General features: G+C 44.6%; 2 protein-coding genes across 13 annotated transcripts in view; both read left to right on the forward strand.

Annotated features, from left to right (window-relative positions):
• Positions 1 to 28: 28 nt before the first annotated feature.
• KARS1 (lysyl-tRNA synthetase 1) lies at positions 29 to 15,002 on the forward strand. 2 transcript variants are annotated; one of them, XM_015081625.3, is made up of 15 exons: positions 49 to 187; positions 2,695 to 2,874; positions 4,509 to 4,668; positions 5,644 to 5,809; positions 8,587 to 8,680; positions 9,049 to 9,235; positions 9,321 to 9,446; positions 10,354 to 10,473; positions 11,500 to 11,662; positions 11,772 to 11,945; positions 12,104 to 12,189; positions 12,528 to 12,613; positions 13,257 to 13,383; positions 14,089 to 14,232; positions 14,719 to 15,002. In XM_015081625.3, exons 2-15 carry the CDS (start codon positions 2,729 to 2,731, stop codon positions 14,815 to 14,817), a joined length of 1,878 nt encoding a protein of 625 aa, XP_014937111.1. In that variant the 5' UTR covers positions 49 to 187; positions 2,695 to 2,728; the 3' UTR covers positions 14,818 to 15,002. The 2 variants fall into 2 exon arrangements, with proteins under 2 accessions (XP_014937112.1, XP_014937111.1); XM_015081626.2 differs by lacking the exon at positions 2,695 to 2,874 and having other exon boundaries at positions 29 to 187.
• A 4,211-nt stretch (positions 15,003 to 19,213) lies between these two features.
• Positions 19,214 to 26,017, forward strand: part of ADAT1 (adenosine deaminase tRNA specific 1) — a 37,555-nt gene continuing 30,751 nt past the window's right edge. For 7 of the 11 annotated variants that reach the window (XM_027076242.2, XM_027076244.2, XM_053211062.1 and 4 more), the window contains exons 1-5: positions 19,214 to 19,329; positions 22,185 to 22,373; positions 22,664 to 22,732; positions 23,841 to 23,895; positions 24,342 to 24,472. In XM_027076242.2, coding sequence (XP_026932043.1) covers positions 19,305 to 19,329; positions 22,185 to 22,373; positions 22,664 to 22,732; positions 23,841 to 23,895; positions 24,342 to 24,472 — 469 coding nt within the window. In that variant the 5' untranslated portion in view covers positions 19,214 to 19,304. Of the gene's footprint in view, positions 19,330 to 19,807; positions 19,964 to 22,184; positions 22,374 to 22,663; positions 22,743 to 23,840; positions 23,896 to 24,341; positions 24,473 to 26,017 lie in introns of those variants that run through there. The other 4 variants (XM_027076240.2, XM_027076245.2, XM_053211065.1 and 1 more) reach the window with 4 other exon arrangements.

Raw genomic sequence — 26,017 nt, forward strand, 5'->3', positions numbered from 1 at the left:
CGCCTGCGCAGTAGCAGCGCGCGAAGAGCGCCCGCCCCCTCCTCCAGGAAGAGGCGGAGATTCCGGCCGTGACCTGGAAATTGCTGTGCGACCCTCGTCCCTTTTAGGTCGGGCCCTCGGGAAAGATGGCTGCGGTGCAGGGGGCTGAGGTGAAAGTGGACGGCAGCGAGCCAAAACTGAGCAAAAAGTAAGTGTCGCCGTGAGTCTTATGGTCTTTGCGCCCGGACAGTCCGGGCTAGGATGCGCCTCGAGGCTCCGGCCGAGGCGGCTGTGCCTATGGCCTTCCTGCCGGTTCTCGTGGGTCTGGACACGCCGGACGTAGCCGCTAAACCGCGAAACTACATTCCCCAGGTTGCTCCGGGGCCCGGCTCTGGCGGAGTCCTGTCGTCGCATTCCTGGAGTTAGGGTATACAGAAAAATGAGAATTGACTACAGAAAAACGAAATTTACTCCTTCCTTTACCTCCTTCTGGGAAAAAAAAAAATGCTTTCTTTTATTGCCGAGCCACGCCTCGCTACCATTGGAAGGAAGTTAAATACCTGAGCTTTTCGGGAAGACCTTGAAATTTTCCTTGGCCTCACCTCGGCTTTTCTGAATCTTAAGTATTAAATGGATCATTTCTAAAACTGTATTGTGCACCTAAATATGTGGATTATTTAAAGGATCTGTGAGTATTGAGTGAATGACCGATGTCCAGTAATAGAATATGAGTCCACCAGTCTACTAGGTGGCACTTTCAAGCCCTGCTGTATAGATCTTAGTTACCCACTCTCAAATCCTTGGTGTGTGAAGATAAATATGAATGTATCAAGACTAGCCGCCCTTTAACTAGCTATGTTTTATATTCCTGGATGTATACCCTCTCAAACAGGGTTCTTCAGTTGAAGCACAGAACACCAGCAATGATTTATTTTTTTCAGTACTCCCAAGGAGGGGCATAACTAGACTATTCCAGAGGCAGGAGAAAAGTTAATTCATTACAAATAATGGCTGCCTTACCGCATTTGGGCTCCGTTCTTTTCTGAATCCTGATGGAATAGGCCCTTAACCAGTAAAAATTAATTTTCTTTTTGTGTCTCTGGATTTATGCTTCAAATATTCAAGAAAAATGAGACAGGAAACATTAAATTTAATGGTTTGATGGCACCCTTCTGAAGGTAGGATACACATCTTTATAAATGTTTGGAACCTGGTCTCAGACTTCTGCCTTTGGGAAAATTGATTCGACTTTGATCTGTTACATAAATATAGTTGACCCTTGAGCAACTCAGAGGTTGGGGCACTGACCCACCATACAGTGGAAAGTTTGAGTGTAACTTTGACTCCCCCAAAATTTAACAGCCAACTGTTGGCTGCTAGCCTTATCAATAACCTTAAGAGTGGATTAACACACGTTTTGTATGTTATGTATGTTGTGTGCTTTATTCTTAGAATTAAGTAAGTTAGGGAAAAGCCATCTCTTAAGGAAACCATAAGAGGTGGGCACCTGGGTGGCTCCGTTGGTTAAGTGTCCAACTCTTGATTTCGGCTCAGGTCATGATTTCACATTTCCTGAGTTCGGCTCTGTACTGACAGCACAGCATGGAGCCTGCTTGGGATTCTCTGGCTCTCTTTGTCGCTGGTTCTCCCCCCCACCCCCACCCCCAGCTTGCTCAACAGACTGAGCCACCCAGGTGCCCCCACCCTACTACTTTTTAAAGCAGCTTCTATATGTCAGACATAATGCTAGAACCATACAAACTTTCTGTCTAATCTCAATAATAACCTTGCAAAGAAAATATTAATGTCTGTTTTTCAAATTAATAAACTGAGGCTCTGGGCGACTGAATACGTTGAAGTGTGCACTCCTAAAGTGTGGTCTGTCACTGATCGAGGCTCTGGAGCAGAGATCTAAAACCCAGTCCAGAACTCCACAGCCCATGCTCTTTACACTGCCTGCACCTTACCTCCCCACATTGTCTAAGAAAATCTGCTGTTAACGTATATAACTCTAGTGACCATGGGCTGAAAGAATTTTTTTTAACGATTAACATTTCCTTCTGTATCTTAATTATTCTTGGGACTTCCTTGCTCTGCCTCTTCATGAGTACCATTTTATGCCAGTTATCTTCTTCAAGTTTAAAAAGAGATGGGCTGCCTGCCAGGTGACTCCTTCCCAAATGAAAGGTCAGATTTCTGTAGTCCAGGATCCTTCCTGAAATTCTCCTTTCCTCCTTGTTCCTAGAGCTCAATTAAGTCTTATCTTTGACTCAGAGGTGCTTTTGTGTGGCTTGCTTTTAGCTTCATCTAGAGTTTGCAATTGATAGTGACATTTCACGTGCTTCCCATTGCCATCTTTGTCACCAGGGTTTTTTAATCTCCGAGAGAGAAGCCACATGTCAGGGGCTTCGGAAACACCGCCTCAGGTCCTGTCTCCTATTTTCTAGGTTTTTGTGATCATTTCTACCTTTAAACTATGGGTTGCCTTACTCCTGAGTTTTAACCCAGATATGCACCTTTTTACCATAGCAAGGACAGAATGTTGTCAGTTACGGTTGCAGCACAGTGAGTTACAGGGTTGTCCTCAGTTAAGAGGGTCTTCAGTGGAACACTAAAAGGTCGTGCAACCTCCCCTACCCAAAAGAGTAGGACTGCTGGTTGGGTATATATGTACTGTTTTGTCCCATCTGACACCACATCTCTGTTTCCTGTTAGGTGGTGGTAATCATTAGTTCCGGGGTGTTCTGCCATGTTGACGCAAGCTGCTGTAAGGCTTGTTAGGGGGTCCCTGCGCCAAACCTCCCGGGCACAGTGGGGGCAGAGGGAGCTGCGACTGTATCAACTTGCTCCTTTCACAGCGCTTCACAAGGACAAGCCACTTTCTGATAAAAGAAGGTTGGTGCCCTTACCTTCGTTGTTGCTCTGGGAGCAAAAATCCTTCCTTACTTGGGTCCTTATTTGTTAAGCCTCTGACTCTTTGCACTTGTTGCTAAGGAAACAAAGAGCTCTACTGCCAAAACCAATAGTGGTTTCTCCTTTTCTCTTTAGTAATTCAGATTCTCACTCTAAATTCTTGAGATGACTTGTGGATCTTATTCTACAACAGTGCCGAGAACAAACGTTCCCTTTCCTGTCTTTCTGAACTTGGTTTGCTCCCGAGATTAATTTGGTTTCTAGTCTTTGTTCTATTTCTAGGATCTTTTTGAATTTCCCTTAGGATTAATTTGATTTTCCTTAGGATTAATTTCCATTCCTAGTTGAATGGAAAACAGGTTTTTTATGTTAATGCCAGGAAGAACCAAATAGGCTCTGATGCCTACTGACTGAATTACAGCACAGTAAGCCTAGCACACAGTTCTGGAATGATTGTATTTAAAACTGTTACAAGACAGATTACATCCAGACACGCCTACTTTGAAGCCCTCAGAGTCCTTTTCTTAAAAATTAGTATTTCACATCACCAATTTATTTTTTCGATTGAGTCACTCTAAATTCATACTGAAAATTAAGAGTGTGCCATAAAGCCAGATAATATACAAGCATGACTTGGTATAATTTGCTATGGTTATTATATAATATTTAGCTAACATTGGTGGTTTGAAAGAATGACCAATTCTGTTTGAATACTGAGGATATCCTCTACACAAACCTGTTTGGTTTCTGGGTTCAGATAGCAAGATTTCAGATCAGAGTGTAGATAGTGAGAGATTGGACCAGCAGTGTATCCAAATCTAAGATTTCTTTTCTGGGTGCAGAGAATAAAGGGTTTAAGACCGTAAAGGATACCTAGAATGGCTCTCATTTGCATGTTAACTAAGTGCTAAGGGCAGGTCCTATCTTTGCATACATTATTACAGTCTTCACATTTGGGGAGGGGAGTGTCTTCTGTTATTTACATTTTACAAATGGGAGGTCATGTGCCCAAGGTCATGTAATTGCTAGGCAGGTATGTCAGGATCAGGTCCCAGGCAGTCTGACTCCAAGGATGTTATATTACCCCCTACTCTATGCTGGTTTGTACACTGCTCTGCCCCATTTGTTTTCTTAGGTCCGGCTACAGTAGATGGGGAGATCAACACTGAGAGTCACTGTTGATACACTGACCAATGCTGAGGGAGGGATTGTCAATGGTGCGTCTCCTTGAACTGAGAAGAGCCACCTCTCCGTTACCCTAACCTACCCCAGACTAGCCCACTCCTTGGAGAGGTGTAGGGAAGGGTGGCAGACAGAGCCAGACCATGTTGCCTCTTCGGTTTTCCTTTGTCCTGGGGTATCCTGATTTTAGTTTGGGATCTCATGTTGGAAAGCAGAGGGTGAGGAAGATCTTTCACATCTTTATTCTAAGCTTACTTTTTCCTTTGTTTCATTCACGTATAGAGTTGACTAAGAGACTAGAAGTGGAGGTGTAGCACCAGGCAAGAGCATTTCCCACCAGGCTGTTCATATTTTTGATCCGTGGTTATGGGGCAGAACATAGTAGAGGACTCTTCAGGTATCTGTCACATTGAACATTTGCATCTTGCCAACAGTGAGCTAAAGAGACGCCTGAAAGCTGAGAAGAAAATTGCAGAGAAGGAAGCCAAGCAGAAGGAGCTCAGTGAAAAACAACTAAGCCAGGCCACTACTGCCGCCACCAACCACACCACTGACAATGGTGTGGGTGCCGAGGAGGAGAGTCTGGACCCAAATGTGAGTCCCTGGACCACCACTCTGCCTGGGCAGGAGGAAGCTTCTGATGAAGCTTAAGGCAAATTCCTTGGGACCAGTGACTAAGAAGAGAAATAGGAACTGGAAACAAGCTGTGAACCCTGGGTTGCTGCAGATGGGTTGGGGGAAGGGGCGGTGGGAGGGAGCTGCCACTACGTCTGGTTAAAGGCACAGGCAATGAGCATTTCTCTAATCAACTCCCAGTAGGTGGTTGGGAGAATCATTACTTCCAAGTGACTGATTATTCTTCCCTGAAACTAGCTGCGCCTCATAACAAATCCAGAAAAGGTATCTCCGTCAAGATTGACTAGGGTTTACTCTGGGCCAGAGATTCGCAAATTTTAGTCCATAGACCGGATCCACCTTTCCTTGCTTTTAATCTCATCTGTCCTCCCTGGTTCTGAAAATTGTATTGGAGCACAACCATGCCCATTTTTTTTTATATGTCTAAGGTTATTTTCACACTACAACAGCAGAGTTGAGTGGTTGCATCAGAAAAGGTGTTCCTTTTTTACATCCTCCAGGCCCCAGAGTCTTGTCTTGGGGAAAAGTCTGACATGTAGCCAGGGGTAGGAAGGTAGGAAAAAAGGTAAGTAACTCACTGTGCAGATGCATCCGCAAAAGTGGCAACCAAGGCCACCTGTACAAATTAAACTTAGTATTTTAGGCAGAATTCCCATTTTCCTTTTCATTGAATCTTGCATTTTGGAATTCTGGCCTTCGTTTCCACCTATGGATTTAGCCACTGTGCATATTTTAAGTGCAAATCTCACTCCCATCTTGGGATTTCAAAGGTGTGGAGGGCTCAGTTAAGGAGACCTCACTGTATTGGAGCCACTCTGGGGCAAAATACGGTACTCTGCTAGGTGGGCCACTGGTCTGATCGGTCAGGTTCCATTTCTCAGAGGCTCTTTTTTTTTCCTTTTTTTTTTTTTTTTTTTTTTTTTTTGTTAATAGCAATACTTCAAGATCCGCAGCCAAGCAGTCCACCAACTGAAGATCAGTGGGGAAGACCCGTATCCACACAAGTTCCACGTAGACATCTCGCTGACTCATTTTATCCAAGAATACAGTCACCTGCAGCCTGGGGACCACCTAACTGACATCACCTTAAAGGTGGCAGGTAGGAGGATTCCCTGGCAGTATGCTGAGCTCTCACAGCAGACAGGCCGCTGCAGCAGCACAAAGAAAGTTCTGGGTTGGTCTTGCTTTCAAGTAGCCTGTGTCGCAGGCTCCTACTTCACGAGGGACAGTGCAAGTATATCCATTCACAGAAAGAAGTAGAGCAGCCCCTAGACACGAGATTGTGTTCCAGACGAGGTGATGCAGCAGAGGAGGGGGCATTCTCTGAGGGGAACTCCTGACCTGATGCCGCTGCTACTTCATCATCCTTTATGGGGACATCCCCTTACCAGTGGGAGCCACAACCCCATGTTCCTAAAAATTCCCACCTGTGGCCTAAGAAGTTTTGCACCGGGACTGTATTTTTAGAACATTGTTATTTTGGAGTTCTAGCATCTTGCACAGGATCTTTTCCTTAATTTAAAAAAAAAAAAAAAACCTGGGGCACCTGGTTGGCTCAGTCCATACAGCATGAAACTCTTGATCTCAGGATCATGGGTTCAAGCCCCACATTGGGCTTAGAGGTTACTTTAAAAAATCTGTCTTTATTTGCCCCCCAAAAATAATAAAACTACTAATTGTAGAAAATTTGGGACGTTCTAGGAAGCAGAGAGGAAGTGAATTACCCATAATCCCACTACCCAGAGAGAACCTCTGCCAGTACCTAAATGCCCAAAGCTTAAAGTTCAGTAATTCTACTAAAATATGTCATGATGTTAGTTGCTCTGAGTCTACATTCTCAGGTACAGAGTGCCCTTTAAAAATGTGTTTTCGGGGCGCCTGGGTGGCGCAGTCGGTTAAGCGTCCGACTTCAGCCAGGTCATGATCTCGCGGTTCGGGAGTTCGAGCCCCGCGTCAGGCTCTGGGCTGATGGCTCAGAGCCTGGAGCCTGTTTCCGATTCTGTGTCTCCCTCTCTCTCTGCCCCTCCCCCGTTCATGCTCTGTCTCTCTCTGTCCCAAAAATAAATAAACGTTGAAAAAAAAATTTAAAAAAAAAATGTGTTTTCAAGTCTTTTAGGAAATTTTTCTTCGATGTATATATTTTTTTAATTTGGGAGGGAGAGGAAGCACAGGAGCAGGAGAAAGGAGCAGAGGGAGGGAGGGAGGGGGAGGGAGAGAGAAAGACTATCTCAAGCAGGCTCCACACTCAGCACAGAGACCAAGGCGGGGCTTGTTCCCAGGACACTGGGATCATGACCTGAGCCGAAATCAAGATGTGGACACTCAACCGACTGAGTCACCCAGGCACCCCTTGAATATATTATTTCTTTGGTTTTCTTTTGAGACTCCTTTTATTCATATGGTGGATTTTCAATATGTCACTTTTTTCTCAAACCTTTTGTACCTTTTTCTTTACACTTTGATGTTTAAATTTTGTCTTTCTTCCCTCTGGGTTTCTCTTAAAGCATTTCTGTATTCACTCTTATTTTCTTTTAGTTCAGTCTTCATTCCTGAAATGGTTTTTTACTTTATTTCTGATTTTTTCATGTGTCACCTCATTTCTTAGTTTCGATGATTCTAATGTGGGTATTTTTGTTTCATGGCATTTTCTTAATGTCATTCAACTTACTGTGAGATGGAATTTTTGTTTTTTCTGAGCACGTCCTTCCTGAGTGCTTTTTTATTTAATAACTGGTATTTGATCTCAGTACTTTTATGTTGCTTATTTTTATGTGAAATTAGTTTTCCTCAATGTTTTCTTTTTTAATGTTTATTTTTGAGAGAGAGAGAGAGAGTGTGAGTGGGGGAGGAGCAGAGAGAGGGAGACACAGAATCCGAAGCAGGCTCCAGGCTCTGACCTGTCAGCACAGAGCCTGATGCGGGGCTTGAACCCACAGACTGTGAGATCATGACCTGAGCAAAGTCAGGCGCTTAACTGACTGAGCCACCCAGGCCTCTAGTTTTCCTCAATGTTAAAGGAAGCTTGATTCAAATAGCTTTTCCAGCTTCACTGAGCTACCTTTTCTGTTGTTTTTGTGAAGTGTTCAGAGTTACAGCAGCTTGCTTTCTGAGATACCAAGGCTCTCTTCCCCTTCCTCACTTTTGTCGGACCCCTTTGTGGTTTCCTGGTCTTTTCCAGTTTTATGGGGCCTTGTCCTAGAAGGGAGCCCTGGTTAGTAAATTAAGAATATTCCTGGGGCTATGCTGAAGGGCTTCAGCCCCTTTAGACCTTATGCAGCCCCAACTCCCTCTACTCACCCACGTGGCAGTGGGCACATCCCCTCCTGGGTTCAGCTGCTGTCCTCCAGTTAGCTGCCACGTTTTCCAGTGACTACCTATGGCCGATTTGGAGATTTCCAGTTCTCAGACTCGGCAGACACCCCACAAAGGCTCCCCTACAGCTTTCTCCCATATGGGGATCTTTGGTGGTTTGCCCCACTGCTTGTGTTTGGGGATTCTTGGGAGTATCCTCCCACATAATTTTGTTGTAAATGTTGTCCATAGCTTTTTGGCCTTGCCTGTGTAGTTGTGCTTTTTATTTTAATGGGAGGATTGAGGTAGAGCCGAAAACTATGCTGCCACCAGCGCTGCCGTTTTCCGGGAGTCCAGTAAACAACTTTAAAGCCAGGCCTTGCTGCACTTCTTTAACTGGTTTAAGTAAGATTTTTGTCATGAAGGAAAAGACTGGGCTTAAGTCTTGGGCTAAAATCGAATTGTTCTGGTCTATGTTGATAGGACATTCTACCTAGATATAAACATTGCAGAGGGAACTTTTTGGGCACTGATGCCACAAAATGGCTTCTCGTTCTATCAGTGTTTTTGTTGTACTTTTTCTAGGTAGGATACATGCCAAAAGAGCTTCTGGGGGAAAGCTCATCTTCTATGACCTTCGAGGAGAGGGGGTCAAGTTGCAAGTCATGGCCAATTCCAGGTATGTAGAAATACCGCGTTGCGGGCCTTTCTGGATTGACCCAGGGCAACATGGTTGGGGACCACGTGATCTTCCTTTCTCATTGGCATTTAAAGTTAAAAGCGGGTTATGGTTGGGTAAGGCTGAAAAGAGAATAAAAAGGCCATTTGGTCACCTAGAGAATAACAACTGCCCTCAGGTTGTGCGGCAGTTACAGTTAAAAGATAACACTCTAGCAGTTGACAGAAGAGTCTAGATTCTTCCCGGGCTCGCCCAAACTGAGCACCAGCAGTTTAGTGAGGATTCCAAAGGGCAGTTTTAAAAACTAAACCAGTGGTTGGTTTTAATTCGGAATATCATACACTGTAGTATGGTTTTCTTTCACTCAGGAATTACAAATCAGAAGAAGAATTTATCCATATCAACAACAAACTGCGCCGGGGAGACATAATTGGAGTTCAGGGGAATCCTGGGAAGACCAAGAAGGGTGAGCTGAGCATCATTCCCTATGAGATCACACTGCTGTCGCCGTGTTTGCATATGTTACCTCACCTCCACTTTGGCCTCAAAGACAAGGTAAGCTCTGTGGCCTCCTCGCTGTGGTCTGTCATAGCATTGAATTAGACTTGGCAATGATTTCTGTCTGTTGCTTTTGCTTTAGGAAACACGATATCGTCAGAGATACTTGGACTTGATCCTGAATGACTTCGTGAGGCAGAAGTTTATCATCCGCTCTAAGATCATCACATATATAAGGAGTTTCTTGGATGAGCTAGGATTCCTGGAGGTGAGAGAGTTCTTACCTGTCACGATGAGCTAGCTGCCTTGCTATGCCTGCCTCTTACTATTCCTTCTCTTCCCTTTTCCATGTCCTGTATCCATACTATTCATGCTTAGCGAAAAGTCCCTTTGATGGCCAGTGTCTTTGTCCCACCGTGTTTTTTTAGTGCCCCGATGAGGAAGGCAGGATTTGAATTCTAAGATAATGGACAAAGTGTAGGGCTGTCTACCTACTAATGATGTCATGTTCATTGAGTTACCAACTCATTTTGCTTTTTTGTAGCATTAAGAAAAAAAAACCTTTTAAGTATATGAAGAAAGGTAAGTACACTTGTAAAACAAATTCAAAGAAACAGAAGCAAAACTGAAAGTCCCCTTTTGTATCACCCAACTCACTTTCTTCCCCAAACTTGAGTCTGATACATAACGTTCCACACCAGTTGCTATGCATATATAACTACATACTGAGCACGTACTACGTGAGGTACGTGTGTAAACATTTTGGAAGCGTTTTAATTTTTGTTTTAAACATAAATGAGGTCACACTACATGTATTCTGACGGACCTGCTGTTTCCTACCCCCCCCATAGACATTGGACCTTTTTGCATGTCTATAACTAATTCAAAGAACATAAACAGTTCAACTTACAGTGTTTATTAAAATATAATTTATAATTTGTGGAAGTTTATGGTACTGTGTTAATGGTGTTTGGTATTAATGGAAATTGAGACACTTCTAGAAAATCAGGACATCTCTACTTCTTTTGTCAAGCACTTGCACATTACTGTTAAACTTAAATTTCACTTAGGGATATAACCGGCTAAACTATATCGATGCACAGCATGAGCTACCCCCAAGGCCTCTGGTTTGCGGACCTCTGTCTGAGGACTCAGTGTATCTCCCTGTCTTTTAGATTGAAACTCCCATGATGAACATCATCCCAGGGGGAGCTGTGGCCAAGCCTTTCATCACGTACCACAATGAGCTGGACATGAATTTATACATGAGAATTGCTCCAGAACTCTACCATAAGGTAATAAGTAAGAAGATGTCCTGTTCCTGGGAGAAACAGAGGCCGGAAATCCATTGGCTAGATAGATGTAGTTAGAAATAAAAGGAACAAAAAGAGTAGAACAGCCAGGAGAGTATTCTAATTTGGCATGCCTGTGAGCGTTAACACTTCTGGAAATTCTCTACAGGATCAGTAGAGCATTGCAGGTCAGAGGGCAAAGGGATTGTCTTTCTTAGGTGTATAGCTCCTCCTAACCTGCCTTGGTTCTCATAATATTTTAGGTTTATTGTCTTCCTTAGACTAGGTCTGAGTTTAGCCTTTTCTAGAAAGCTTGATATCTGTCCAAAAATTGGAAATAAAGACTTATAAGTCACCAGAGTAAATACCAGAGACTGTCATTCAAGGTTCTTAGTTGCAGACAACAGAACCTGGTGTAACTAGTTTAGGCACAAGAAAAATGTATTCAAATACATAAGGAAGCTCACAGTCCCAGGAGGATCAGAGAATCAGGCTTGGAGACCACAGGACTAGGAATGATTCTCAGGTCCATCTGGGCTCTTCCCGTGGAGAGCCCAGATTTTTCTACTTGGGACAGCTAACGCAGCTCAGAACCGCAGCGCTATCCATTAGGACCTCTGCAGTTACTACCTCTAAAAGCTAGATATCTCTGGCCCCCTTCTCCAGGAGGAATTCTGCAATACCTACATCTTCTTTCAGTAGCATTTAGAAGTTGGATGGGCATGTCTGACTGGTGGGGAGCTTGAGTCACATGCCTGCATCCTAACCCCAAGAGAGGCCTCTTTCTTGGGGAGGCTCACATTCACAAGATGGGGTGTTGTCCTGACAAAGGAAGAGTATTCAGAGGTCCTGGGCAGCCAAAACGAATGATGACTATCCACTACGAGGGTCTAAAGAGAGTAGGGTGTTCGACATTTGGGTAGAGACCTGAAAACATGCCTCAGCTATGAAAACCAAATTAGTTTTGTAGACGGAAACTTTCCAGAGTCATTGAGATTAGCTGCCATGACCTTGGCCATGTGTTGTTAGATCCTGGTGGTTGGTGGCATCGACCGGGTTTATGAAATTGGACGTCAGTTCCGGAATGAAGGAATTGATTTGACTCACAATCCTGAGTTCACCACCTGCGAGTTCTACATGGCCTATGCAGACTATCACGATCTCATGGAAATCACGGAGAAGATGATTTCAGGTGACCTCTCCTATTCCCTTTTGTCTTTCACATGTGTCTGAAGGGCTGGTGTGCTGCTTGTAGGAGGACTTCCTGTTGGTCCTTTTCAAATGGTAGATTTCTTTCCCAGGGATGGTGAAGCATATTACAGGCAGTTACAAGATCACCTACCATCCAGATGGCCCGGAGGGCCAAGCCCATGAGATTGACTTCACCCCACCCTTCCGGAGAATCAGCATGGTTGAAGAACTTGAGAAGGCCTTGGGGGTGAAGCTGCCAGAAACCAGGCTCTTTGAGACCGAAGGTAAAGTGATGCACTCCTCCACTGAATGGCCCTCCTTTCTCTTCAGCTTTGAATTAGATGAGATCAGGGCTAGAATTTTCCCACACTGTTCTTTTCATACATTTTTTTTACTGGGGTAATGTGATTCTTCTGTCCTGACTTGTACATTTGTATTACAGAAACTCGTAAAATCCTTGATGATATCTGCGTGGCAAGAGCTGTTGAGTGCCCTCCACCTCGGACCACTGCCAGACTCCTTGATAAGGTGACAGACCGTGCTCTTTGAGTACATGCCCTCATCCAGTGGTAACCAGCCCCCTGCTCCCTGGGAAGGTGAACTCCACTGTGGAGAACTAACTTACACAGCCTCACAGGAAAACCCTAATGAGAGAAATAAGAGAATTAACCAGTTTTGAACTGCTGTTCTAAGCTCTATACCGAGTAGTTACATAATCTCAGTCAAACCTTACCAGCCATGGAGAGACTTATGATAAACCCTTGTAGCATCCGGTAGTGGGTAGGAGCAGAGTCCTTCTGCCAGGACTGGAACAATCAAAATGCCATCAGAAGGGATCTGTAGCTCTGCTTTGCTTTCTCCTTAAGCTTGTCGGGGAGTTCCTGGAAACAACATGCATCAATCCTACGTTCATCTGTGATCACCCGCAGATAATGAGCCCTTTGGCTAAATGGTAAGATACAACGTGGTTTCCCAGTTACCTGTTGCTACATAACAATCTCAGAGTTATAGTGGCATAAAACAACAGTTCTCAAGATTTTGTGGGCTCACTGGGTAGTCTTTCTGCTCTACAAAGTGGTAGGGTAACCCAAGCGGCTGTAACTGGGAACTCGGGCACCTTCTTTCTCCTCCACTGGGTTCTTGTTCCTCCAGGGCCTCTAAAGGTAGCTAGCCTCTGTCTGGGGCAGCATAGCCTGAGCTTCCTTACATAGTGGCCGGGGTCCAGGAGGAAGGGTTCCAAAAGAATAAACCCCAGTGTGCAAACACGTATCAAGCCTCTGCTGATGTCCCATTGGCCACAGCAAGTCATATGGGCAGCCCAGAGTCAGTGTGACAAGGCACAGAAGGCCATGAATTCAGGAGGTATGGTTCAATGTAACCATTTACCACCCACGTGTGTGTAAGGATGACTAAAGCTTCCTTGTGTCTAACCCTCCTCACCGTTGCACCAAATGGTTTGGTGCTAGAGTGCATACAGGCTTCGGGTCTCATCCTTAACAGTTTGAGTCAACTAAAATCCAGGAACTCTTGTGTTTGTACCAGATGTTATTAGAGAACCTGTATGTTCAGCCTCTCCTTTGGTCTCCTGTCTCCAGGCACCGCTCTAAGGAGGGTCTCACTGAGCGCTTTGAGCTATTTGTCATGAAAAAGGAAATCTGCAATGCCTACACCGAGCTGAATGACCCTGTGCGGCAGCGGCAGCTCTTTGAAGAACAGGCCAAGGTAAGGAAGGAGAGTGCGAGTCAAAGGCATTTACTTCATCATGTGCCCACTCACTAGAAAATATCAGCCTTAACTCTGGTCTGTGTTACTGTCTGCATCTCTTAATGACTTCAACAGAAATGAAGGATAAAGCCACAGGCTTCACTGGAGGAGGTCATATTTCAAGATGGAGAACTTGACTAGTTTGGGCCTTAGAATTTCCACATAGGAGCTTAGACATGATAGTGTCTGTGTGAGGAGTGTGATACTTGCCTTGAAAATACGTTTGCGTAAAAAGAACATAATTTTTCTTAGATGGTACATTTATTAAGGTGGGTTGGGGATAAGAGGCAGATAGATTAACGAAGATCAAGCCCTCACAGGCTGCCTGTGATGGTTGGTTTCAGGAAATGAGGGAAAGACTCTTAGGAATCCTTAGTCTCTGAAAATCAGTCTCCTTGGACTCACCAAGTTGTCCGGGACAGTAGAGGTGTTTTCATTTCACAGAGAAATGCACTTGTGTTCTGAAGTGGGGATCGCCAGACTTGACCGGGTCTTTGAAAGAAATGGGTCCATCCTGAAGTTACTGGGAAACCAGTTCCCAACAAGTGCTTGGTTTCCAGAGCATTCCTGGAATGGTCATCCCTCTAAACGTGTTAACGTGCTTGCTCAGACATTGAGAGACAGCGTGGCCTGAGACAGTGTCATTGTTTGGTTCTCTTCTAGGCCAAGGCCGCTGGCGACGATGAGGCCATGTTCATAGATGAGAACTTCTGCACTGCCCTGGAATACGGGCTGCCCCCCACAGCTGGCTGGGGCATGGGCATCGACCGCGTCACCATGTTTCTCACAGACTCCAATAACATCAAGGTACGTAGTGGTCTTCCTGCCACACCCACTGCCCTGCAGGAGCTCTGCTTTCAGGGGCAGGGTGTGGTGGGCCTGGAGAGCAGAGGAAGGGCTTCAGGCAGAGCAGTTGTACATGACTCCAGGATGACGACCAGAGGATCTGACATTATGAGATTTGGGTTTTTTTCTACCTGAGGCAGAAGGAATACTCATTGTTTGCATTTCTTGAGGATCCAAGGAACACACCAGGCCCTCTGCAGCCATTATGTCATTTCACTTAAGTCAGCCCTACGAGGTAGAGAAACTATCGTTATCTCATTTTTGCAGATAGGGAAATCCTATTTTAAGAGAACTCTGTGTTCACTCATTCTTTTTTATCTTCTAAGTTGAAATACCAGCACAGATCTCTGGATTTGGGTGGCAACAGTAACCAGAAGCAAAAGGAATGGGTGGATGGCTGTGAAAAAGAGCGTGCCTCTTCCTTCAAAGTGATTTTCTCTCCTGTAGGAAGTACTTCTGTTTCCTGCCATGAAGCCCGAAGACAAGAAAGAGAGTGGAGCCACCACGGATACATCAGAAAGTACAACAACTGGTACTTCTGTCTAGAAAATAATAATTGCAAGTTGTGTAACTCAGGCTTCTCCGTTTCTGCACAAGATCAAGGACGGCAGGGGAATTTTTGTGTGTTGCTGTCCATTTGACGATCACCATTCAGTTGGGCCGCCAGACGAGAGAAGAGGAATTAAGAATTCCTTTTTACTCCTTGTTCCCAAATAAACCATTTGTCTCTACTCTTGTCTCCTGACTATTTACCATGGAATGTCAGCTTTTACTCAGACAGCTGGCCTAGTGCATGGTTAGCATTATATCACTTTATTCATTCAAGTTTATGTTAATATCTGCTCAGTACCAGGCATTTTTCTAAGGGATTAAGGACACAGCAGTGAACAAAAGGCAAGTCCCTGCTTTGGTGGAAATTTCATTCTTTTTTTAGGGGTTGAGGGCAACTAAATAAAAATATGTATTTCTGGTAAATACTAAGAAGAAAGGGGGGTAAGGGGACAGAGGTGCTATTCTAGAAAGAGGTGGATGGGGACAGTGCTATTTTAAATATGTGATCAGGGAAGACTCTTCTAGGTGACATTTAAGTAGAGAGCTGGAGACACGTCTAAGGGGAAGGGCAATCCAGACCAGAGGACTGCATTTTCAAGGACCGGCAAAGGGTCTGGTGTGGCTGGAGGAGTACGGAAAGATCCCTGTAAGCCATGCTGACGAGTGTGTGTTTTATCATGAGTGATGTGGGATGCCATTGGAGGGTTTTGCATAGAGGGCTTTCAAAATACTGTTCTAGTTAGCACAGGGAGGGCAACAGTGAAAGGGAGATGACGGTGCCAATGGTTTAATGTAACAGAGATGCTTACAAGTGACGACTCTACCTGTTCCTCAAGTCGATAGAATTTGGTGACGGGATGTGGATCAGGAGAAAAGAGTCCAAAGATGATTTCAAGGTTTGGGGCCTGAAGAGTTGTCCTTTATGAAATGGGACAAACAGGAAGTGCGGTTTGAGAGGAAAGGTAGAGTGTTAGGTTTTGGACATCGTTTGGCCTCAGGTGGGAACAGTAAGTACGATGCTGAATGGTGAGTCTGGAGTTTTATCATTACTTTCAGCTCCTTTCATCCAGGTTAGGAATGACACAAGGTCATGGCTGAGGCCGTGCTGTTATAATGGAGTCCCTGACCCCGATGCACGAGGCAGCTGGGGGAAACCTTCCAATGAGTCCTACCACAAAGGACTTGCCTTGTGCATCTCAGCAAGGCCTGCAAGCAGCCCAGTTTAAGAGTCTACTTTCACAGAGCAAGGTTTTACTTCTGTAGCTGGTACAATGATCTTAGCATGAGAATTACCTCCCTAGGAATTAATTCAGAGTTTTGAGCACCTCCAACCCTTGCTGGTGTTTAAACACAGGCTCTAGGAGCACTTGGCCGTAGTGATAGATGGCCAGGTGTAATTTCAAAAGAAACCCTTCCATATGGCACATCCCCCAGCAAGATGGTGTTAAAATGAAAATCATTCCCCGCCCCCCCACCCCAAAGGAGAGGGTATAGGGTCAAGATGGGGTACTGGACTTCAGGCAACACTACCATTAGAAAAAGCAACAAGAACAATGAGGTCACGAGTGACCTTTAAAGGACTGTTTAGTAGGCTGGGGGCAGAAGCCAGCTACCTGACCTCAAGAAGACTGGAGATAGAGATGAACTGAAGCAGTAGCAACTTGTCTGGGATTTAACAGGAAGAATAACAAATAGGATGAAAGCTAGAAGAAACAGAAGGATTGTAATTATTAAAGTCTTCATTACTTCCTTAAATGGTTGAAGGCTCAATGTGCTATCTGCTGTACTGTGGTGAACAGAAAGGCACGGTCCCAAGCTTCATGGCAGCTCTGATAAATGCTTTGAAGGAGATGTCTGTGGGGTATTGAGAAACTCTAACACACCTAGTTAAGGAAGGTTTCCCTGAGGACATAAGAATCTGAGATCTGAAAGAAGATAGAGCATTAACTAGTCAAAGAAGGAGGGCTTTCCATGATGTAGCAACAAGTGCAAGGGCCCTGAGATAGGAAAGAGCATAGAAAAGGCCAATGACACCAGAGTACAGAAGACTGTGAAAATATGCCACCAGATGAAGTAGGAGGCAGGCCATACAGGGTCATGAGCCTTATGATGGCATTTTATGTAGTCTCAGCCTTACTATAGGATTTTGTATTTTAAGTGCTGAAAAGCCACTAAAGTATTAAAGCAAGACTGTAACATCACATTTGCGTTTTTAAAATATGTTTGGGGCACCTGGGTGGCTCAGTGGGTTAAGCTTTGACTTCGGCTCAGGTCATAATCTTGCAGTTCATGACTTCAAGCCCCGTCTCAGGCTCTGTGCTGACAACTCAGAGCCTGTAGCCTGCTTTGGAGTCTGTGTCTCCCTCTTTCTCTGTCTCTCTCTCTCTCTCTGTCTCTCAAAAATAAATAAAACATTAAAAAATTTTAAATCAAATAAATAAAACATCAGTCTGGCTACTCTGTGAAAGAGAATTGGAGTTGGGCAAGGAAAGGTGAAAGTCTAGAGGTTAGCATAGCAATCCAAGAGGGAGACATCCTGGGCTGTTGCCATGGAAGTGGACAGAAGTGAATGGATCCAAGAGACGGAGTAAAATCAACAGGATTTTGCAGTGGATTATATTGTGGGGGTTATGGGAAGGAAAATGACAAGGAGGGTGACTCACTTTTCAATTTATACAACTAGATTGATGGTGGTACTGATCCCTGAGATTGATGATCCCCCCCCCCCCCACCGCCATCAGTGCTTCTTTAAAGACAGAAGAGGGAGAGTTGCAGATTAAAGATGTTGGAGAGACAGGGAAGAGGAGCAGAGTCCTTAGCCTTGAAGGAGTCTTGTGGCCCTTTTCTTCTGAACTAGAAAGAAGGACAGGGTCAAGTAAGCTGCACTCTAATTTGTAACTTCTGAGATGTAACAAGAAGAAAAGTTAATTTTCTCATCTTTAGGAAATGAGGTATACAATTGTTGGATGGTACAGGTTCCTGAATTATCCAGACAAGTTATACTACCTATTCCTGGGAATCTGAAGATTTTAGACCTGCACTACCCAATACAGCAGCCACTAGCTACATGTGGCTATTGAGTATTTGAAATGTGGCTGGTTCAAACTGAAATATATTGTAAGTATAAAATACCAGATTTATTAAACTTAAGTATGAAAAAACACTGTAAAATACCTCAGCTTTTTAAAATATTGATTACATGCACCCAGCAATTGCACTACTAGGCATTTATCCAAGGGATACAGGTGTGCTGTTTCGAAAGGACACATGCACCCCCATGTTTATAACAGCACTACCAATAGCCAAAGTATGGAAAGACCCCAAATGTCCATCGGTGGATGAATGGATAAAGATGTGGTATATATACAATGGAGTATTACTCAGCAATCAAAAAGAATGAAATCTTGCCATTTGTAACCACGTGGATGGAACTGGAGGGTATTATGCTAAGTGAAATTAGAGAAAGACAAAAATCATATGACTTCACTCACATGAGGACTTCAAGAGACAAAATAGATGAACATAAGGGAAGGGAAACAAAATAATATAAAAACAGGGAGGGGAACAAAACAAAAGAGACTCATAAATATGGAGAACAAACAGGGTTGCTGGAGGGGTTGTGGGAGGGGGGATGGGCTAAATGGGTAAGGGGCATTAAGGAATCTACTGAAATCATTGCTTCACTATATACTAATTTGGATGCAAATTTTAAAAAATAAAAAATAAATTTAAAAAAGGCTAATTTATAAAAAATAAAATAAAATAAAATATTGATTACACACTGAAACGATAATACTTTGGACATACTAAATAAAATATGTGCTTACAATTAATTTCACCTATTTCTTTTGGCTTTTTTTAATGTAGCTATTGGAAAATTTTACATTATTTGGCTCAAATTATATTTCTGTTGTACAGCGCTATTTTAGACAGAAATTTAGACTAGTGGTCCATGATAGGACGCCATTCTACTAGTCGAAGCAGGAAGTCAGCTTTCATCAGGCCATTTCACCGGTACCGACGCTCCAACATTCTGGATTATTACTGTTTTCTTAAATCTTTATTTTTGAGAGAGAGACAGACAGAGTGAGGGCAGGGGAGGAACAGAGAGAGAGGGAGACGCAGAATCCGAAGCAGGCTCCAGACTCTGGTCTCTCTGCTCAGAGCCCGACGCGGGGCTCAAACCCTCGAACCCTGAGATCATGATCTGATCCGAAGTCGGACGCTTAACCGACTAAACCACCCGGGCGCCGCAACACGCTGGATTAGTAACCTCATTTCCACAGTCCCCAACTCCAACCCAGTTGGACTACAAGGGCCAGCGTGCACTGCGCGCCTTTGGGGGTGGAACCTGAAGGACCGGCCTCTTTGTGACATCACGTCCGCTACGCCGCGCTGTTCTTCTTTCCCAGGGCGCGCAGCTAGGAGGCGGGAGGGGAGCATCTGGGAGGTGAAGAGGTAGCGAGGTAGAGGGCGCGCGAATGTGGGAGGCCCCAACCCTGCTGGGTGAGCTGCCCTCGGTCTAACTTCCCCAGCCCATATTTGTCCGAACCGGTTGTGAGGATCGTGTCTCCCGCGTGGAAAGGGCGGCTGGCTTCCCGGAAGTGCCGGTGTCCGCTGCGGGTGGGCGCGGGGTGTGTGACCTCACGGCAGCGTCCACAGCACCCGAGGAGGCAGGCGCGCGCCGGGGCTCTGCTTCTCAGGCCCAGAGCCTCTCCCGTAACTTGCACAATGGGTGCCAATCTATTCTAGAGCTGACCGAGGTGGGGCCGCGGCCGAGAGTATTGAGGAGGGGGGCCTAAGGCGAAAACCTTTTCTCCCCTGGCAGCCGACTTGCTTTAACTTTTCTTTGAAAAGGAGAATTCTTAACGCTCCTTGCACCTGTTGTAATGTGCGATCTTGTGGGCAAAGAAATGCCTGTTTAACTGAGCTATTGTTTCCTATGAAGTTACTCAAGATCTAGGAGAATGTATTTGAATTTTAGGGGACCAAGTTTAACAAAACATTAATTTCAACTACTGTGCACGCTCATCCATACAACCTCGCGAATGAGATGATGCTACAGTTCTGGGCTGCTTCATCTTAAGGAGTTGATGTTACTTCTGGCAAGTTCTGTCTTCCCTGGCTATTATAGTTGGTGGTATGTGCCTCTGGTTTAATTTCAGGTTGATGCCTTGTGATGCCCGTCCCTCCCCACCTTCCCACCTCCCTGAAATGAGAGGGGAAAAGCCCCTTAGAAATGGAGGATTCTAGGATCTCCCATGCTTTTGCTTTGGGACATACGTGACATGCTGGATCTCTGACTTAAAAGTTACAATTTAGGTCAGTCCCTGCCAGATGATTGTTTTAAATTACTGTGGTCTGATTTACCATGGCTTTTTATTGCAGCAGCAGGCCTCCACATTTAATAGATAAATAAGCATATTAAAAATTTTTAAGAGTTTTTTGGGGCAAAAATCAGTTCCAGTTAGCACCAAACCAAAAATGGTTAGGAGGACTCTGCAGATCAGAACCAGAAGAGAGACGTAATAAAATGCAGCAAGCAAGGAAAGTGGCCATATTTTAAAGCTTAGGAGGCTGTTTGTGATTGGTTTTCTTTAGCATTTTGCTTTTGTAACCTAGAAGCGTGAGCAGGCTTAGACCATGGTTTGCTAACACAGGCCACCACAGCTTTAAAGCTGCATCAATCTAGTAGCCTCCTTGTTTAATTAATTTGACCCAATGCAGGGGGCTCATAATTTTCAGAAGTTGCATGCATTGGAACTCAAATAAGCCTTTTTTTTTTTAATGCTTAACTATATCCGTCACCATATGATCTCATTTTCTACTAAGAAGCTTTTCATACATTTGAGTCTAAATGGGGTCATTGAATGAGCGCGGAGTCAAGAGTAAAAGAATATTTTATAGCAAAGTGGTCTCTCAAATCTGACCTGCTTAATGATTTTTATGCATAGCTTTATATTGCTATTACAGCCCCTCTGCTCCCCAGGGAGCTTAGGACAAATCATTTAGGAACATGAAATGTTCCTTTTTGGAATATTAATCACAGTTGACATTAGTTATGCTTAATATTGTAGCAATTGCTTTTTTAAGATTTTTTAAAATATTTATTTATTATTGAGAGAGAGACAGACAGAGCATGAATCGGGGAGAGGCAGAGAGAGAGGGAGACACAGAATCCAAAGCAGGCTCCAGGCTCTGAGCCGTCAGCACAGAGCCCGACGTGGGGCTCGAACTCACAAACCACAAGATCATGACCTGAGCCAAAGTCTGACGCTTAACCAACTGAGCCACCCAGGTGCCCCAGCAATTGGTTTTTATAAATATTAATCCTCAGAATAAGCCATAGATCAAATACTACTGTTATCCCTATTTTAACAGATAAACAGAGCATAAGTCATCCACCCAGTATCACACAATTGGTAGCAAAGCGAGGATTGGAACCCAGATAGGGTAACTCGAAAGTCCACACTCTAACACAGACTCCTGCAGAGAGAACACTTGACTGGTGAGAAAGCTCTGCGCTTTGTCACTTCTCCCCTCTGTCTCATAAAACATTACAGGAGAAATTTAAGAGTGTTTTCTTGATGGCATCAGTGGAGTCTTACCAGAGGGAAGTAGAGTCATTCTGCTGGGAGGTGGGGAGAAGGCAGAGAAAAGAAAAATAAAATGTCTGAGAAAGAAGGTGGAAAAGAGCATCTGCCCAGAAAGATAAACCTTGTATGATTAGAGTCTGCCCAAAGCCGGCTAAGGTCTGCAATAGTTTACATGCAAATGAAATATTTTACTTTCCAAATGAAAGTTGGAGTAGTGGCGAATACTTCCCTCTCATGTGCTTTTATTTTGAGTAGTAGGTTCAGATTCATAGATTCATGTCAGATATCCAACAACAACAAAAAACAGCTTTAAGAAAGAGGGTGTCTTCTGGGGCTGATGGGATTTGGGACTTCTTTGATCTCTCCTTAAAAATGAAAAGGGGAGGGGTGCCTGGGAGGCTCAGTTGGTTAAGTGCTCGACTCTTGACTTTGGCTCAGGTTATGAGCTCACACTTGCTGTGTTCAAGCACCCTGTCGGGCTCTGCACTGGCAGTGCGGAGCCTGCCTGGCGTTCTCTCTCTCCTTCTCCGTCTGCCCCTCCTACCCTGGTGCGCACGCTCTCTCTCTCTCTCAATAAAGAAACTTAAAAAAAAATGCAAAGGGGACAGGGAAGTAGCAGAACGTGACCCATAGAGTTCCAGGCACAGAAACCTCAGCATGAATGTGGACGGGCCACCCCGAAAGCCTCCTGAAGCACCCAGGCACGTTGTAGCACCTCGCTCGTTTCTCCTTTCTGTACTTCTGATGGTTGTGGTTCTTGATTAGGCTCAGCGCTAACTCAGACCATGTGGACCGCTGATGAGATTGCGCAGCTGTGTTACGAGCACTACCAGACCAGGCTGCCCAAGCAGGGGAAGCCCGAGCCCAACCGTGAGTGGACGTTGCTAGCAGCCATGGTGAAGATACAGCCTGCCATTGACCAGGCCTGTGGCGGCGCTAACAAACCGGTGCAAGGTGAGACCTTTCCACCTCCAAATGCTCCCTCTCCCTGTCAAAGATGGTAGAATTGTTCCTGGCCGTGCCCTGGCTGGGGGCAGATGCAGTGGTGGGAATGTTCCCCTGCTCTCCACCAGGTGCCGCAGTCCTTCCGGTGGTGGGAGTTGGCCATGCCAGAACCACAACCACAGCCCCCGGTTGGGTCAGCCTGTAAGAATGCTCTGGAGGAGTCTGCAGATGTGAAACCTGAGGAGGGGGACCATTCACATTATGAGAGCTCACTTAATGATTCATTCTTTTCCTCTCAGTGACAAAGGAAGTTGTCTCAATGGGAACGGGGACGAAATGCATAGGCCAGTCCAAAATGAGGAAGAGCGGTAAGCCCAGGTGGGGTCTGGAAACCACTGTCCATGTTGTCCTTTCCTCTTCTCAGCAAAGGGGCCGTATGGCTGAGGTGGCCAACCTTAATGTTGCCGCTGACTGTCACTCCAGATGGAAGGACAGAACTCATTTTTTTTTAAGTTTACTTATTTTGAGAGAGAGAAAAAGTGTACGCATGAGTTGGGGAGGAGCAGAGAAAGAAAGTATCCCAAGCAGGCTCCACACTGTCCGCACAGAGCCCGATGCAGGGCTCACGAACCGTGAGGTCATGACCTAAGCCAAAATCACGAGACAGCTGCTTAACTGGCTGAGCCACCGAGGCACCCCATAGAATTCATTTAAAGAATGGAAATAAACTGTGAAAGCAAAGGCCTCCAGGAACATACTTTCTGAGTAGATTGAAAGTTGGCCAATATGTTCATGCTCAAACCAGAAGTCCCCCGGACTTAGCCACCCCACATTTTATCTGAAGCCTCCAAAAGCAATCAAATGGAGATTTGGGCACCAGCAAGAATATGGAAATCCCTTAGAGATCTGGCATCTTCACCTTCTGCTTCCAGTTAGCAGATTCCTTCTCAAGTTTGCTTTCCTCATTTTCCCTGCCTTGCCTCCCAGTTCCAGGACCATTATGGATTGAATTTGTTGAGGTTATATCACCATAAGAGGAAGTGTGATACCAGAGTACAAAAGACTTGGACCCCTGTCCTCCAGATATTTTCCTATAAATCAGTAGTTCTTGGCTATGGGGAGATTTTGCCCCCCAGGGGACATTTGGCAATGGTTGGAGATATTTTCGGTTGTTACAACTAGGGGGAGGGGGATATTGTGCTACCTGCCTCTGGTAGAGGCCAGGAATGCTGCTAAACATCTTACATATCCACAGGACAGACTGCCCCAACAAAGAATTTTTTAACCTAAAACGTACAGTAGCATTGAGTTGAGGAAACTCTGTATTGCCTTTAATCGTTGCAATACTTTCTGACAAAGTCCTCCAGGAGCTACGTGGCCATCCTGGCTGCTGGGGAAACCACTGTGTTCTACTTCTAGGAAACAGGGCCTCTCCATGTTTTATATGTCTTCACTAGTGTCCTGTCTTTGCCACAGGAGACATCCTCAATGATAGCCATGCTGAGGTCATAGCCAGGAGGAGTTTCCAAAGGTAAAGCCACATCCCCAGACAATCTGATTTAGCCTGCCTTGGGGGTCCCAGAATGTGCATTTCTAATAAGCTCTCCAGTAATACTGACCATGTCAGTCTGTGAACTACTCTTTGAATAGCACTGGTCTACACAGTGGTTCTCATGCCCGATGTACATCAGAATTACCTAGGTTTGTGAAAACCCAGATCACTGGGCCCACCCCTAGAGATTCCGACTCAGCAGGTCCAGATTGCATTTCTAACAGATTCCAGATGATGCTGATCCTGCTGGTACAAGGGCCACACTTTGAGAATCACTGGTCTAGATCATTCTCGTAATTCCAGATTCCAGTGCCAGTCCCATTGGGCTGCAGTAGCTCTTTCTTTCTTAGAAAATCACCCAGCCAGTCTTTCCCTGTATCTCAGTGATCGGTTGTTCATTCTGATAACATCTTGCACCCCATTAGGTACCTTCTGCATCAGCTCCACTTGGCGGCCGCCCTGAAGGAGAATAGCATTTTTGTCCCTGGAACTCAGAGAGGGCTGTGGAAACTCAGACAAGGCATCTTGTTTGTGTTTTTCTCCAGCCATACACCCTGTAAGTATATTCAAGCCTTTGGATTGATGTTATGTTGTCTTTTTCCTTGTGTTTGTCTTATCCATAGATGCATTTCCCAAAAAAGCTCTTCTGGCTTAAGTGTAGCTACAGCCAATGGACAGTGCCTTTTTCTGAACAGGCCATTGTGCCTAATCACTTCTCTACCAAGGAAAGGCTCAGCTCCCAGTTCTCAGCTCCCAACAGGATTGTGAAGCTTAAACCTCCTCGAGGTCTGAACCCAACAATAGGGCTTAGAAGCCCAAAGCCTTGAGTTCTATAGAGATTTATGCTGAAACTCATTCTATTCACTCATTCATTCATGCAACAGATATTTTCTGCTACTTGTCAAGTACACTATGATATACTAGATGTATAGCAGGGAATAAGATTAGCCCCTGGCTTAGCCTCATAGAGTCTTTTAGGGAATGTAGACAGTCATGATTAGTTAAGTTAAATTTTGATGAGTTATAAGGGGATGTTCAGGTGCTGTGGTTGTATTCGGCAGGAAAACCAGGCATAGCCTAGGGGTGGCCACTCTTTTTTTTGTCTTGAAAATAATTTCTACCCTTTGTAGATAGCAATTCAGGGATGGCAGTAAAATTTCCTTACCCTAAATCCTTTGAAATAAGAGCAGACTATTGTTCTCTGAGTATTAAACTTTAAAACTAACACATGCATTTTGATCAGATACAGGCACTCATTCTAAAGAGCATAGCTGCCAAGATTTGGTCATAATTCAAATCAAAAATGTGATATAGCTTAAGAAAGAATGAGTCTATCAGAAAATAATTGGTTGAGTCAAAGGCCAGAAAAACGACATGCAGAGTGAGGTAGGCAGGGCTCATCCATGCTTAGTTATTAGCAGCAGAAGCCAAAGAACCAAAGGATGTTTCCTAACTCAGTGCTTCTCAAACAACAATATGCATATGAACCACCCGCAGGTCTTAATAAAATGTGCATTGAAATTCATTAGGTCTGGGATGAAGTCTGAGATTCTGCATTTTTAACCAAGTCCCCACAATGCCAGTGGTGTTGGCCTGTGGACCACACTTTGAGTAGCCAGGGCTTGGCTGATCCCAACGGCAGGCGTAGCCTTATTGTGGAGAGAGAAGCATCTGCAGGTCATGGCTATCCAGGCCACATAAATCCGTGGTCCACAGGCTGGTCCATAGCCAGATGGGAAAAATCAGGACTATAATGAGTTTTTCAAAAAAGCTAATTCCTTTCCATGTGAAGGTTATAAGATTTTTCTTTTATTTTTAATCATAGTAATTAGGATTTTTAAAGATCTTACTTGATGGAATACAAAGTAATCTATTGATCTTAAAATCTACTGGAAATTTTACTGGTCTGTGAAATCAAAATCTAGAACCACTGTTCTAACTGTCCTGGGCTCATGGGTAATCTTTTAAAATGTGATGTCCACCCATGCATGGTTTGTCTGCAGGAGGAAAGAACACTACCTGGAGAATTTGACTATCTGGCTCCCTTGGCATTTATTCCTCATTGCTAATTGATAATTTGGTGCCTGGGTTAGCTACTTCC

Source organism: Acinonyx jubatus, chromosome E2, assembly GCF_027475565.1.
Source record: "Acinonyx jubatus isolate Ajub_Pintada_27869175 chromosome E2, VMU_Ajub_asm_v1.0, whole genome shotgun sequence".
Classification (NCBI taxonomy): Eukaryota; Metazoa; Chordata; class Mammalia; order Carnivora; family Felidae; genus Acinonyx; species Acinonyx jubatus.

Coding starts and splice junctions, on each gene's coding strand:
- KARS1 (XM_015081625.3), top strand. CDS start 2,729: ATGTTGACGCAAGCTGCTGTAAGGCTTGTTAGGGGGTCCCTGCGCCAA. Junction 9,447..10,353: donor ATGAGCTAGGATTCCTGGAG/GTGAGAGAGTTC, acceptor CCTGTCTTTTAG/ATTGAAACTCCCATGATGAA. Junction 11,663..11,771: donor CACGGAGAAGATGATTTCAG/GTGACCTCTCCT, acceptor TTTCTTTCCCAG/GGATGGTGAAGCATATTACA.